Source organism: Epinephelus moara, chromosome 11 (assembly GCF_006386435.1).
Source record: "Epinephelus moara isolate mb chromosome 11, YSFRI_EMoa_1.0, whole genome shotgun sequence".
Lineage (NCBI taxonomy): Eukaryota > Metazoa > Chordata > Actinopteri > Perciformes > Serranidae > Epinephelus > Epinephelus moara.
This window is the reverse complement of record NC_065516.1, coordinates 1,505,009-1,521,827: the sequence shown is the minus strand read 5'-3', so window position 1 is coordinate 1,521,827 and position 16,819 is coordinate 1,505,009. Positions and strand designations below refer to the sequence as shown.

The 16,819-nt window shown below is 41.1% G+C and overlaps 1 protein-coding gene across 2 annotated transcripts in view; it reads left to right on the top strand.

Moving 5' to 3' along the window:
* rps6ka3b (ribosomal protein S6 kinase, polypeptide 3b) overlaps nt 1–16,819 on the top strand; it is a 71,050-nt gene that overhangs the window by 7,444 nt on the left and 46,787 nt on the right. For both annotated transcript variants that reach the window (XM_050056766.1, XM_050056765.1), the window contains exon 2: nt 4,038–4,097. In XM_050056766.1, the coding sequence (XP_049912723.1) occupies nt 4,038–4,097 (60 nt within the window). The remainder of the gene's footprint in view (nt 1–4,037; nt 4,098–16,819) is intronic.

Genomic DNA, 16,819 nt, shown 5'->3' with positions numbered 1-16,819 from the left:
CATCTCCTCTGCTCACTCTCTTCCTCTCTCTTTCCCCCCTGCTGTGCAGATTTCAGGCTTATCCTCCCGACGCTGCACTTACCGGCAAAGTAAATAATCACCATAATCGCTTTTATTGTTATTATTGTTTTTGTCAGGCAGTAGTATCAGTGCTATCAGTGTCTGAATCACAGCTGTTGTTCCAGCAGGGGAGCAGACAGGCTGCTAATCTGCTCTTACGTAATGCTAATTCATATCTGTTGTTTTTGTTTTTTCCTTTTTGGCCAAGCAGACGAGTTAGAAGTGGTCAGACTTTGGTGGCCCTGCTGATAAATCTCAAGCTGTGACTGTCTGGGGACGTTTTTTTTTTATTTTGTCAAATTTGAACTCCGGTTGATTCCTACATCCTGGGGAGAAGGAGGGAGATAATGACAGGGTTTCAAAATAAAAGACGCCTACTCATTGAGCGCTATGCTTCACCTCTGAATGCTTGGTAGCACAAAATGAAAACAAATCAGGAATGTAGGCAGCACATGTCCTTAATGTGACAAAAGAGTAGATCTATTCACAGACCTGGTCTATACTGTAAGCATTCAGTGTAGAACTGCTGATTGCTGGGCACTGTTAAATGAAAACGGACTGTTTAACGTTTAACGTACACTGGTTATGTATAGACTGAAGCTGCTTAACAGAATCAGGTTTATTGCCAAATAATTTTTTACATGCAAGGAATTTGGTACGTAACAAGACACATAATAAGAGAAAAAAAAGAATTGCAAGTAAGGAAATATAACCATTTAAGCAAATACAGAAGTACAAATACAAAGAGTGCAAATGAACAAAATATCAATAAAGGTGCAAGTATGAGAATATCAATAAGCAGATATCCAAAATCCACAAATTCCAGAAATAGTCAAGTCAAGTTTATTTATAGGGCACATTTTAAAACAACAAACGGTGACCAAAGTGCTTTACAAAGAGATTAAATGAAACACAGGTATGACCAAATAAAAACACAGATATTAATAAGAGATTACATTTAAATTAATAAAAATATCTTGATAAAATCATTACATAAACAGAACTGCACAAACAACAAAATAAAATACAAACAAATAAAAAGCATAATGTTATCAGACACGTCTTCATAATCATAATATAGGGGGCTTTCACATCAGGGAACCAGGCCCAGATCTGAGTACACTTGTGTCCTGTCAAGTCCAATGGAAAAGGTGGTCTCGAGCAACTACAAGGAGTTTTTAACTGGTTATGAAACTGTCTTACTTTAATACTGATGCCTCTACATCAGATGGCAGTGCAGCCCGCCACAGATAGACCCAGGATCCAGCTTTGTTGTCACCTTCGACCCTCAGTCAGAGCTCCTGGGGGGCAATCAAATCTTATTCGGGCATGGTATGAATCAATCATACCTAATATGAAAACTCCCTAAAAGGCTAAAGAAAAGACGTCATTCTTTGGACGGGTTTTAGATGTATCAGTGGACGGTGAAGATCTTATTTTTCGTATGACTGAAAGTACTGTATCACCTTTGGTTTTAAGTGAGTGCGTGGAATGGAGAGCAGTGATCAGTCACCAGATCTGAGGGGTCAGGAGGTGGGACAGGGAATGAGCAGTTCAGAGATGTTACCTGGTGCCAGTCCATGCAGTGCTTTAAACTGGTAGTTCTAATTTCTAATTGGTAGTTCTAATCTAGGTAGTTCTAAAGTCTTTGTAAATTTCCTGTGGCGTTCTGTGGTGTTAACAGTCTACTGCTGCTGCCTCTGTCCGTGACCAGTACATCGATGATACTGTATTTTTTTCTGTAACTGTTTACATGAAACCATTTGCCAGTTTTCATGGTTTTCACAAAGATTGTAGTCTTTCAAGCCAAAATCTCCAGAATGTAGCACAGGTATTCGGTTGGATTGAAATCTGGTGATTGCTCATTTTCTTTACGCATGTCACACAGCATGAGAGGGTGTTGATTTATGTGTTGTACAGTCAGAAGCATCTGCGTTCATTAGGTTTCTTTACTCATTTAAACCCATCGTTAATCCTTTTGCTTTTGCAGGTGTTCTTCCAGGAGAATCTTGTTTGTTCCAAATACATTATTTTGTTTTGTTTTAGTACTCATTTTCACCAAGAAATAAGTTTCCAGGGTTTTTTTGGACCTAATTGTATTGCGGAGTTTTGCACAGCGGCAACCGGATCTTTGCTCTCAAACCACAAAAAAATGTGATGGCACAACAGTCTTCTTCAGTACAGTATTCTATGCTTTCTTTTGATTTTCACATTGGCTAGTCATCCTGTTTAATTTGTCTTCTGATTAAATCGGAACCGCTGAAACAAGCTGTAGGAAGCCTCTGCAAGTAATTGGTTGCTGCAATAAAATGGTTAATCAGCAGTGCCGTGCACTGTAGAGCCGATGCGCTGCTGGTTCTTCCGGCCTGAATAGAATATAATGTCTATAGCCTTACTGTTGTGTACAGCCTTATAGACTGAGCTGAGTAGTGATGCGCGGGTCGACCCGTAACCCGCGGGACCCGCAAATGGACCTGCGGGTCGGGCAGCAGTGATCGTCTGTTAAATCGGTCTGTAAATGATATTTTGACATTATTGGCTATTACTGTCATGGCATCCGAAGGTACTGATGCGTTGAGCAGGTGACAGTCCGCGGTCGTTTTCAAAACACACTTGTGTCACGCACTCCAAAAGAAACTTGTTGAAACTTTAAACAATAATTTATTGTACAAAACGGGGGAAACAAACGTTGACAAAAACGGTTCCATAATTCATATTAAATTCAAAAGATAACGAAAAAACAGCTACAAGTTAGAGGGAATAGTGATAAAGTGGTAAAACTTGGCATTGATCCACAGCCTCAGACGGATGCGCTCAAGCGTGCCGTGCGCACAAGCTCAGTTGGTAGGCTATACTATATTTTCACATTTTTAACAATGCAATTTAAAAGTTTTGATTTTTATTGATAACCTACATTTAGCAACAACAAAAAGACTACATTTAGCACCAAAAAAATATCTTTAAAAAAAAATAAAAATTTAAAAAAAAAAAGTAAATAAAAAAACGAAGATCGAATACCAAATTTTCATAACGAATACCTACCCATAGAAACGAATATTCGAATATCCGAATATTTGGGTACAGCCCTACTTGGTTATGGTTAGGAAAAGATCATGTTTGGCTTAAAACCCCCACATTTGGTGGCACATAGCTACTGGAAAACACCATGATGTATTGGTAAAAAGCACCCAGGTTCGGGGTCTCAAACGCTGCTGGGAAACGCTGCGAGGTGCCGGTGAAAAACATCCAGGTTTGGTGCCACAAACACCCATAGAAGCACTGTGAAGGGTCAAAAACAAGTGGTCTGCAGTGGTCTGCAGCTTAGTAGGCCTCTCACCTACGTGTCACGCCGTCCACCATCCCATCCACCTCCCGATGACAACTCATATACTATGTCACTTTACAAATGTTGATATGCTACATCTGAAACGTACAAACATAAGGTATCCCTGGTTTGTACAAACGTAAAATGGAAATTTTCTTCTGGCAACTGCACTATCTACTGATCTTTGCTGGTTTCAGCAAGCAACTTGCAGAGACTTGAAACATTTGTGTTGTGATTGTAGGTAGTCGCCAGTCAGTCATCTTATTTACCTATAAGTTATTGTTTGGTAATGTCAATACAGGCAGAGCCTGATTTGAAAACTCTGCGTCAGTGCTTCGAAGACACATTAGAAATCTCAAAATCTGTCTTTAAACATTTTCAAAAATGGTCATTACTCCTAATGTCACAACTATGATCTATATTTTACAACAAAGATAAATCTTCTCTGATGGATGATCTTTGTGAAAGAAGCCTGCACAGTAAGTATTTGCTGTGACGTGAAGGTGTTTTCAGTTATAAAGCAGTTCAGGTGAACATGTTTCGACCTGCAGCAGTGACGTTCACGCAGGATCACACAGGGAGCTTATTATCATGTCACGGCTGTGCATCAGGTGTGTGGTAATGTGTGACGTCTCTGTCTGTGTGATTACAGGACGCACAACAAGATCCTGAGGACTCTGTGGGCGATGACGACTCCATGCCTGCCTGCACCGTAAGTCCACCTCCCTTCATTCTTGGTTTGAATGTTCAGATCCAGCAGAGACGAAGCTCCAGATTGTGTTTGGAGGTTTCTGTTAGTCTTCCCTGACATTCAGTGGGCTTCAGTTGTAAACACGGCGAGTGCTGTTTGTACTGACAACAGAGTAACCCTGTGAACTCAGTGATGGCAGCTCTGTGTGTGTGTGTGTGTGTGTGTGTGTGTGTGTGTGTGTGTGTGTGTGTGTGTGTGGCCATGAGCTTGACTGGCTGCTATTGACAAGTAAACAGCCCTTCCGGTCATTTGCACATTCACATGCGTGCAACCTTATGTGCACACACAGCTCAGTTCTGCTCTTTGATGATATATAGTCACTGTTTGAAAAAACTGACGCCTACTCCTGCAGGATAATTGCTGGTATGAAAGTGAAAGCGTAGTGTAGCTCACTATTAAGTCATGAGTCATCTTAAAGCAAAAAAACCCTCGCTCACATCCCTCCACTCTGCTCGATATCATCATTTATTCGTGATTTGTCATTTTGGGATTAGATGTTGTTATTGACTCTACGCAGCATACATTTCTTCTCCAGCCACTTCCTGTGTCCCACTTTCAAACTTATACACACAATATTCTTATGTAATCCCAGTAGTTTTACAGTGGAACAGTGCCAAGTAAACTGAGCTGCAAAATATGCACATCAGGATGGACACTAGCAAACTGATTGATGGTAATAAAGTTGCACATTTCTGTAGGATGATGTCTCTGGAGGCAGCTTAAGATGTTGTAATTTACTCATTTACAAATTTGTAGTGAATTGTTCACACGTTACACAAATTTAGCCCTGATTTTCCACTCGTCAACAGTTTTTGGAGCTTCCCGACAAAAGCCCCAGGTCAGGGGCAAATCGGTGTTGGCTTGGCACTTGCAAATTGATGCTCAAGCACTATTTGTGAACTGTTCAAAGACGTGAGCCAAAAGGCTTTGCCAGTGCATCAAAGACACAGGTTGAGGACAGAGACAAACTTCGCTGCAGCAATTTTCAGTGTGTGTGTGTGTGTGTGTGTGTGTGTAATGTTGAATGGCTCATTTATGCTCAGTGTTAAATATGGGCAGATGGTGCCTTCTGTGTACTCTGTGTTCATTTAGTCCATGTCAGGATGTATATAATTGCCACACAGACCACTGTGTACAACGCTGCCTCTGTTTAAAGCTACAATATTACCAAGTCCTCCACCATTGCCTCGTTTGTTGCTGTCTAAAACTTTTGACTCCGTCCTCCAGAGCCATGTATTGGCTGTATCTATGCCATCATAAAGGGTTGCATCGAAGTATGAGGGCAGTGATGCTTGCAATGTTTCACATGCACAAATCTATTTTTGTACGTAAAGGGAGTATAAATGAAACCTAAAAAGGAGAGATTGTGACAGAAGGTGTGTTCCAACCACCTCTTTTTATGTGCATTTTCAGTTTGTGCATAAAAAAAACTTGAATGGAAATGCCGAAAATTTGAAAAAAACTCATAATATGGCAAAAAAGTTTTGATGCTAAAGGGAGGTGGAAAAGTTAGTGTATCGCTAAAAGATAAATGTGACAAAGTACAAAGGAAACAGATTCAACGAATGAATGATGACATGCAGTCACGGTATTGGATCATTTCATATGCCACTGCAAGCGTTCTTCGTCATCTCTGGAGACTTTTAACAGTTTATTTATGGACTGTGTGTATTTCAAAGCACATTACTGTAATTAGTTGTTCAAAACTCTATCATTGTCCAGTGCACTTTCCACTATTACACACCCATTGTTTGCCTTTGTATGAGGGCTCACTGTAGTGGCACCTGACTGGAGAATTTATACCATCTGCTGCTTATGCCTCTGATCACACAGGAGGCGTTTTGCAGCTGCAAAACAAGAGGCGCACTGCACTGCCATTTTTTTTAATTTTTTTTTTAACCGAATGCCACTAGTAAAAAAAACACACGCCTGCTGCACCTTTTTATTGTTGCCAGGCAACCACCCCATCACCTCCTAACATTCCTGTGTACTCAGTGTACTATTAATTTATTTTAATCCTTTGACCATACTTAGTATCTAGTCCCTAAAATGTTCAGGTAGAGGGTGCTTGCTCTAGCTCTAGTTGAGGGTGAGAGGCAATCGGTTAATAGTTTGTCCGGCACAAAGAAATGGAGATCTGTGTGGTTACACGAGACCCTAAAAAAGGGTGGATAAAGGGAAGTACCACCAGTTGGTCCAGGAGCTGCACCTTGATGGCGGCTGTTTCTAGGCATATTTTAGGATGACTCGGGGGCAGTTTGACAACCTGCTGTCTAAAATCGGGCCATATAGCTCTGAGTATCCAGCAAACGCTACCGCCAGTTTCTCCTCCATTGTTTGCCAGCTGTAAACTTGTTGTCATGACCACCACAGAAGGCCCACCTCTCAAATGATCCGACTGGACAATGGGGAGAAGGCGGAGATGAAGTGAGACGTTTTTTTAACTCAAGGTGTTCAGAGTGCTCCAGCAAAAACACCAGGCACTTAAAGTGCAGAAATGCGAGGCGTGTCGCAATGCAAAAACTGCAAGCAATAAACCAACTCCCCATGTTTGTGTAACAGTAGTATTTGGAAGAACACATACATTACATTACATTTTCTTTTGCCAATTTTCTGAAAATTAAGTTCAAATTTGTGCTTCAGTTGGATGGAAACCATACTGGAGAAAGGGGAAGAGAAGTTGGAAGGTGGACTGTGTGTGCAAAGTTTTTGTAAGTTAGCCTTTTTGACTTTGGGTTGTGTATGACCGGTCAGTCATGTAATGTGAAAACCACAACTTCAGAGACTCTTGATTACAGCGATACATGTAAACAGCACAGTGACCCGTTGACTTTGAAAACTGTGTATGTATGTGTTTAGAAAAAAACGTGCAGTCTAAGAGGAATTTCTCATTCTATTCTATTTCTACGAACTTGCTAAGGTTGGATCAACTTTTTAGAACAGTAGATGGCTAGATTGAAACATTTTTTACTATTTTCTATGCAGTGCTGCACACTGGCGCCTCTTTCTAATTTTACTGGTATTATTATATTACCTGCTTTGTTTCGGCTTCATTTTCATGTTATTTTCAATCCTCGTGATCATTTCTTTCAACTTTGTTTTAAAACGGGTTACGATTCATAGTGGATGAGCTTATAGTATCAAAAGCCTGATGTTTCCACTTGAAGACTAGAATTTGACTTCGATCTTACTGTGAGCATCTACCTAGCTGCAAACTGTGTGTGTGTGTGTGTGTGTGTGTGTGCGCGCGTGTGCAGGCAGGCAGGGCAGCTGCAAGCATTGATTTTTAAATGCAGAGGAGATGGCTTATGGATCTACTGTCTGAGAAGAGCTGAGCACTCATTACCTCACTCTCCAGAGTCTGCAGCACACACAAACACACACACACTCACTCACAAGCTCTAAGGTTAGGAACTAGATGTGAAAATGGTACAAACGTCACGTTGTGCATGTGTGAGGATGAATATATTACAAAGCTGTTAATGAGTGACTTTGACTTTTCCACTGGCTCAACTGAGTGTGAAACTCTGTGTGTGTGTGTGTGTGTGTGTGTGTGTGTGTGTGTGTTGTCGTCTCAGGTTAAATTGGGATAATGAGGAAGGTCACCCTGCTGAAAGTCTTGAGTGTGGTACTGACTATACATGTGAAGACTGTCATTGACATAGGACAGTGTTATTTCTAGCTGTTCAGATGTCAAGACTTTATGCTTTTCTTTGTCCTGTGTGATAGTAACAGAATATATTTGGGTTTTGGACCGTTGCTCTGATAAAATTTGACAACTACACATTGGACTATGGGAAATTAAGGCAGATTTTTATCACTAATTTCTGAAATTTTATAGATCAAACAATTAGACAGACAGACACACACAGGATAGACAAGGTACAAAGAGTAGTAATTGATTAATCAAGATAACACACACACACACTGATAATCTATTTTAAAGAATATAGAAGGTATATTGAATATGATTTATATGATCTGATAATGATAGGACAGAATATGCATCCAGTGCTTCCACGTATTTGTCAGTTGTGCCTAAACAGAGAGCGGGAGAGACAACCAGACACTCTCAGACACACACACAGACACAGGCAGACGGAGACAGAGCTCTACATGTGATGTAAACAGAGCAGAGAGCAGAATCGCTTGCTGACCGGTGCAATGAAATGTGCGTCTGGTGTGAACAACCAGGTGACTGCTGAAGGTTGGCTGCACTTCAGCTAACAAATCAGGGTAGTGTGAACCTGGCATTAAGGCCCTGACACACCGAGGCAATGGATAGCCGCTGGTCAATGTCAGGCTGTCAGTTAGCGTCTGTCACCATAGTTTTTTGTGGTTTGTCCTGCACTGTTGATACCAGTTGGCCCTTGTCCACTATTTTTTGGCTGATTCAGCATGTTGAATCGGTGTCAATGCAGCTTATCTGTAATTGAAATCACTCTGATTGCTAGTTAGGTTGCGTGCACAAAAGGAGAAATCAAAGTGAGTAAATCAAATAGATGGCTAAAGTTAAGAGGCTTGAGATTAAAACAAACTTGTTACACTAGTTAAGATTATTTTTTGTAGCCATTGAGCTCTTTGGCAGAAACAGTTTGTAATTGTTTGTGTTATTATTTGGTAGCGCATGGCAAATATCCTTTGTTCTTTCAACATCGGGTTGTGCAGCTAATGTGCTTCCTGGCTAACTAGCATCTTGAATCCTTCCCATCGGTCTTCTGGTTTCCCATTTTGAATGACGATTACAGACTACCGCCTTCTGGTGTGGAGAGTTATTTCCTCTCATGCAGGCACATAATGCATGTGCTGGTTAGCCATTGACTGCAGTCTTTGCAGTGTGTTCATGTGCAACTTTTTGGCTGAGACACAGTCGACGTAAGGTCCTCACAATGATAGAAATACGAGCACACACACACACACACACACACACACACACACACACCTCATTCAGAGACATGCTCACTCACCCATTATCAAATCCTACACACACACACACACACACACACACACACACACACACACACACACACACACACATCATAGCATAGTCACATTCAAGTTGATGCTCATTGTGTAACACACATATCATCGCTAGTTCGGATATGACTGCAAGATGGCAACACACACTGACTTCACATACTGTCTACGCTGCTCATTGTTGAGTCAGTAACACACAGGCACACACACACACACACACACACACACACACACACACACACACATTGATGCCCCTAGTGAGGCATAAAATGTTTTCCAGACAGCGTTATGAACATCGCTGCTCTCTGAGGACCAACTAACATCTGCTGCCATCTGCTGCTGCTCAGCTCTGTGTATGTGTGTGTGTGTGTGTGTGATGGACAGACACAGTATCATGTTTGGACCCAGGATGAGGTCACTCATTCTCTGTGGGAGAGTCTGACGCTTACCCCCAACTTTGACCCCGTCACACCCAAACAAACACCATGTCTATCTTTTTTTTTATATATATATATATATCTTATTGTGTATAATTAGTTTCCCTTTTTGTGTTTTGTTACATCAGTCATTAACTTTAATTGCATATTTTTTGTGTGGCTTTAGACAGTTTTATGTCCTTTTTATGTTTTACAAATGTGCAGCTTTTTAGCTTATCAAGCTCAGTTTCTCTTACTATAAGAGTGAAGGTTTGAGAACGTCTTCTGAGGATCGAACAGATCCTCTGAGCCAGTCGGCAAATCATGAGCAGTATTTTGATGATTCCCCTTCGATATAATTACTAAGGAGCTCACTGAAAGATAAGAGTGATGCTATGGTCATGCAAAAGTTTTCCTTTCACACGTCATCGACAACAGAATGACTTTCGAAATCCTCCCACCATCTGCTGGCTCATCTGGGCCTGATCCACAACAGTCACTTCTGATGGACCTTAAAACACCAATGCTGAGGTGGACCAATTAACAATGGGTGCAGCAAATGCCTCTATATAAGGTAGTCTTAAGACCAGTTTTTCCCACCTGGTCCAGCCATGGGGTCCAGATTTCTCCTTCATAAGCTCAACGTCCCACAGTTTACTGTATGCAGTGTCCCATTTCTGGAAATTCACTGTACAATAAAGTGTGTTTTGTACAAACTTGACACGTTCGCAAGTCACTTACAGACCGTAAGTGACTTGCGAACGTGTCAAGTTTGTACAAAACCATATGTTTGTAAATGTTTCTGTGGGTCCATGTTGTGTTTTTGGTCACAGAGTTTGACTGTTCAAACAGTGAATGAGTCAACCTAAACAATTTAATATTATGCTGCCTTCAGGTGCTTGTCAGAATTATTAAAATTCAAGTGGAGGTTTTTTTTAGTTTAATTAACCCAAGGTTGGTTTGCGAAGCCTAAATGTTGTTTTTTTAGTATAATTATAGTCTGTTTTGTTGGCTGTCAGTAGCTCCTGCAGGTGCTTTGCTCAAGGGATCTAACCCTGAAACAATGGATTCAGGGATTGAACCAGCAATGTGGAGTCACAACTTGATCCTGCCATCCTTTAGGTCACAGCTACTGCATGAACATTAACACGTTATAGATGGAGAAAATGATCTTTTCCACTTTGTTAACCTTTTAAAACCCATTTGCCCTTTGAGATTGGTCCACCATAATTAAGTTATGTGAGTTGTATTTGCTTGTGCCAGACTGCTTTAAAGGTAGTGCTGTTTTTGATATTTAACTTATTTACTCTGCTTACTGGATTATTTTTACAGTGATGTACAATGACATGAAAAGCTGTAACTTTAACAGTGGTGGGTACTTAATACTCCATTACATTTATCTAATCGCAGTAATTACCAATTAGTTTTTCGACTAAGATTTTAAATGCAAAAGATATGATTTGCTTATAAAACATGATGCAATGCTTTATCGTTAAACTAAAGGCCCAAACATACTCGGGCGGAATGTACGCGGAGCGGACTCCACGGAGGTCCGGCCGGACTAAAAGTGGACGTCCGCAAGCCCTGTGCGCGCAAAGCTCAGATTTTACGACCGCGCGGACTCCACTCCACGCACCAGTGTCACACAAAAGACTGCTCGGCATGTTTTTTCACATCGACCTCCAATAAATGTGACACCGATCTGCATTTTGTATTTGCATTGACGGGTGAGCGGTGACTCCCAGAGTGCAGAAGAAGTGGGGCTAGGTGCCCAACTAGATCGTCGAACTTTTCACTATTCATTCTGAAGTATTGAAAGTGTTTATGTTCGTCAAGACTTCGCATGTCCCTCACCAACATGGCAAACTCCCCTTCCTGGTGTCTTGTGGCATTTAGTGGCCGTACATACCACCGTCTCCAGTTTATTTGCTTGCAGAGCCAGTAGGCAGAGCAGCTCCTCTTCCTCGTCGTCAGTATAGAACGCCATGACAGAAGAGTGTAAACAACGCGCAAGAATTGTGGGTAATGTAGTGTTTCACAGACATTTTTACAGGAAACTACAATGCGGAAGTGTGCTCGACTATGGAAGCCCGAATGACTGCGGACATTCCTCGCGGAGTCCGCTCTGCTTATAGTACGCCCGAGTCTGTGAGCACCTTAACCATTGCCTGCCACCAAGCAACCTCTGGGGCTGAAAAATGAAGCCAATGTAGAAGTGTGAAAATCTGCAGTTCCTCTAATGGCTTCTCAATCCCATTTTTATATGGTCTATGCTTGCTGCACATTGACAGATAACAACATTAAGAAATAATATTCTAATACAATGTGTTATGAATGAATCATCCATGATAACATTCCGAAAGGTTCATGCACAATAAATACTTTGCATACTTGACTACATTTTGCTTATGTACTTTTACTTAAGTAAAATATTGAAAGGAAATTCACTAGTAATGGAGTATTTTAGACTTTGGTAACCGGTAAACCGGTATTTATTTTCGTTATGATCTGAATTTTTCATATACTGCAATACCAGTGAATAGCCCAAACAACGTCCGGAACGTGCGCGGCGGGAAAGTGTTCCAGCGGGGACGTATTTCACTGCTGCACACCACAGGCGTGCTACAGCCAGCGAGAGTGAGAGCGTAGAGAAAGGTTTAGAGGCGAGAATGGCTGCCGGAGAGAGTCCTGAAAGCGAAGCAACTGTACACGATGACCCAGAAGAACTCATACCAAAAAGAGCAGTGTTTCCCCTATATGCAACTAGCAGCGGCGCACCGCCGTTTACAATTCTCTTCTGCTCTCTGTATCACGCACGGCGGATTTTCGCGTGCGCACACACGCGCACACACACNGTGCCGAGAGCACACACACACACACACACACACACACACACACAATTTGAAGGTTAACGGATAACCTATAACTCGCTTCCTTGTGTCTGTTCTCAGGTTTTGTAGAATCCTGGAGGACTTGGACAGTTTAGCAGGTATCACTGTAAAACAGAATGTTTTACATTATAGCTTGACAGCACAGGCAGAACAGCTGGTGACAAAAGGTGAAAAACATATTTAATGTAGGGTTTACCATTTAAAAACAGCGATTCAGACTGGTGTTCATATTGTATGTATATATATATTTGGTTGTCAGCTCAGCTGTGATTAGAAAAGTTAAAAAAAAATTTCCTTGTTACTGTATTTTTATGATTTTTAAGCAAATGTGTGATTTGTGATACTGAGCTGTATAGATAAAACTAACTTGACTTGACACTGAGGTTCAGCAGCTGATCTGAGTTGTATTTTCTATAGTTGTAAAGCAGTGCTGTGACTAAAAACGTACTGTAAAATGCTAAAAAACAAAATGACCATCATAGTTTCCCAGAGCGCTTAATAACATATTAAGACTGCTCATTTTATCTGACCAATAGTCTAGAACCCAAAGATGTTTATTTGACAATTATATAAAGTGGTCACATCTGAGGAACCATTTAGGGGAAAGCGGGACACTTAGAAAAGTGCAACTATGCCTACATCATTCACCATGCTCATACTCAGGCACACCCTCTGCACTTTCAACCTCAAAGTGGAGCCCCTCTGACTATTTCGCACGTTTTATTCACAATTTAGTAATTTACGGTATGCAAGTCAATTTTTGTCTCCTTTGTTATTTTTCCTCTACCATTGTGTTTATAGTCATGCTACAGACAAAAAAAAAACCTATCGTTGTAAAGCTGACTTTCTGGTCAGTTTGTGCAAATGTTAGCTGTCTGAATGTTTGTTGGTGGTGTGCACAGGAGTGTGTCTGCCCTCCATAAGACAGTTAGGACAGTTACTCACGGGCAGTTGCGACAGCATTTTTTATAGTTAGTACCTTTTTACAAATTAACAAAACGTAGACCAAAAACAAGGCTTATCCTAAAATTAATAAGACCCACTGTGAAGTCAGTAAGTGAATGGTTACTCCATGAACTTCATATAGGCCAACATTTCAACCCCTGGGTGTATTCTGAATGTGCCGAGTTCAGCTATTTACCTTTTTTAACTCTCAAGTTGTTGTTATTGACTTTTCCATAATGAAGCAAACTTAATAGCCTACATAAATGTTTAGGCTATACATAGCCTTTGGTAACCACATTGAGCTGAGAGGTGTCACTAAAATGAAGACTGAGAAGACAGCCAAATTTGATGTCTCGGTAAATTATGAAAATATAATAGTTTTACATATGTTATGTGTGAACAAGTGAAATTGTAAATACAAGGTGTTCAAATTTAGACTTCAGTTTTTTTCAGTTTAAATCATAGTTTTTTAGCCCAGAACAAGGTGTCTCAACCGACCCAACCTACTGTCCCAACTGTCTTTGGGAGGCAGAGTTTTGGGAAAATGCACTCCTAAATACCAAATTTGTAATACCAAAATTGTGCCTTTTGATGTTTGGATTTGTCTCTAAAAACATGATAAATTGTTAGCAGACACCTCTATCTGTTTAGGGATCAAATTATTTTCGTAACTGTTCCAGTAGTCTGCGACTAATGGCAAGCTATTTCAAGTTGATACAGAAATGCCCCAACTGTGTCCACTCTTCCTTATTTGACATTTTAGATAGGTAATTGATTCAAATCAATTTCCAAACTTGTTGACAGTTACTGTATAAATCAGCTAAATCTATCACAAGTTCAGTTGTAGCGAGTTCAGTTAAAACAGCTGCGATGTTTCTACTTAAATCCTCCAACATGCAGACGCTGGACGTTTGGCCTGTCTGTTTGTGTTAGCCCAAGCAGGCTAATGCAATATAAAGTCAGTGGTAAATATACACACACAGAGAATAATGACGTCTGACACAACATGTGGACGCTCATTTCCCCTTTCAGCCTTTTTTTCTGACAGATCACTAAAGGAAGACTAAATAATTCACTGTTCCCCAAAGAAAAAAGACCTTTATCACAAATGTGAGAATGTAATGAATTTTCTTATTAGAGAAGTCATTTTTCAGATTAAATAAATCATTGTATGTGTGTGTGCATGTGCATGTGAGTGTGTGTACGTAGTGCTCTCTGGCAGATGGTGTTTAATCTTCTCCGGCCATCTGGACTGACTTTCTCTGGCGTCTTTTAAACGCCCACACACACACACACATGGCACACTACTCTCTTATTCAACATGCTCAGGTGTGTGTGTGTGTGTGTGTGTGTGTGTGTGTGTGTGTGTGTGAGTGTTAGAGATCAGATAGACGAGACATTCCTCAGAAACAACTCATCTACTTACGGTTAAAATGGTCGCAACCTCTGAACTTGGCATAAGATTCTGTAGACTGTGTCTACTGTGTCTAGTGTGTGTGTGTGTGTGTGTGTGTGTGTGTGTGTGTGTGTTTGTGTGCGTGCGTGCGTGCGTGCGTGTGTGTGTGTGTGTGTGTGTGTGTCAAAGGGATAGTTCCGATTTTTTTAAGTGGGGTTGTATGGCGTACTTATCCATAGAAAGTAAATTATATACCGTTGATGTCAGTTGGTGCGCCCCCAGTTTAAGCAGTTTAATTATATCGCTCTTTTCTAAGCCAGACTCCATTGAGAAAAACCGTGATTAAACATTGCTGGATACAATGGCTGCCATAGACTGTAAAAATAATGGATGTAGTTACTGTGACTTCATCCATTAATTTGTGGACCCTCGCTTTGAAGCATATCGGCCATCACTATCTTGGTATTTTTGGAGCCAGAAGTGACCATATTTGGGTGAGAGGCTAGCGATGTGAAGGAGCAATGGGAGCAAGGGTGTATCTGACTGAGAAGCTGTGGACAGAATCGGCAGCCATCCTGTCTTTCAAAATTGCCCACCCTTAATTATGTAAAACTTTAAGCTGTAATAAAATGTAAATGGGTGAGTAAGCCCGTACAATTCTCATGAAGGGTGAAATTAGATGTAGAGACAATCGTTTTTGGGTTTTTTGACTGTAAACACGTTTATTTCTGCTGTAAAGTTGGCCATTTTAATGTGGGGGTCTATAGGGATTTACTGGCTTTTATAGCCAGCCTCAAATGGCTGTTCAAGGAACTGCAGTTTTTGTCACTAAAGCGTTGGCTTTATTTTTCAGCCACATATGTTGCTGCTTGGAAACTTTGAAATTTTTAAGGGTTATCTCGGATTCACCAAAGTCACAAAATAACAAACTAACTAACTGATAGAAGCAGTGGTAGACTGGCTGTGAGCTCAAATTACTGTTTTTCTCAATGGAGTCTGGCTTTGATGAGATGGGGAACAGAAGCTGTAAACTGGCTTCCCTGTCGGAAAGGGCTGTCTGACAGAAAGGTAAAGCGGTGAAAATACTCTTAACATAAAGTACACTCAAACTGATACCATTTTTTAGGTGGGACTTTTTTAAGGTGGCCAAAATTGGCTTTGCCGCTGCCCCCAGCCACAGCAGTACATTGCTCAGCTTCTGTGTTAGACTCCAGCCTGCTTCTCCAAAATTGGATTGTGCTGACTGACATCTGTTATACACTGACTATGGATAGGTACTTCATACAAACCACTTAAAAAAATTGAAACTATCCCTTTAATGTCCAGACATGGGCAGAAAAAGTAGTCAGTTTGGGATATTTTGCTTGTTCTCATTTTGTGGAAGGAGCTATTTTAGTGTTTGGGTTCGGCACTTAGCACTTAGCTACTTGGCTATTTGTCTGCATCTGTGGTCATCATTCTGTGTGTGTGTGTGTGTTTGAGTGGGAGGAAGGGAGGAAGTGTGTGCGCTCAAGCCTAAACACCTAAAATGGAAACCACCGCCCCACCCACACTGGCTAGAGTGAATATTGATGGATAGTGAGAGAGAAAGAGAGAAAATATTGATTTATAGGAAGAGGCATAAAGCGAGGGAGGGAAAGTGTGTGTGTGTTTATGTGTGTTTGTTTGTGTGTATAAGAGAGAGGAGGTAGATAATAGCGAGAAAGAAGAAGGAAGATTTTTGTGCCCTCCCAGTTTTAGCTTCTGTCAGGATCACTTGGTACATTCCTCTGCGGTAATGGGCAGGGTCATTGTGTGTGTGTGTGTGTGTGTGTGTGTGTGTGTGTGTGTGTGTGACAGCGCTGGGCCTCCCTGTCTCTGTTGTGAACGAGGCATTGTGGGTATTGCCATTGTGAGGTCATGGGGTGATGATGTAATCTGTGTAACCCGGCGCCACTTTTCCTGAACACAGCTTCTCTCCAGGAACAAACCAATCATGGAGCAACAACACACACACACACACACACACACACACACACACACACACACACACACACACACACACACACACACACACAC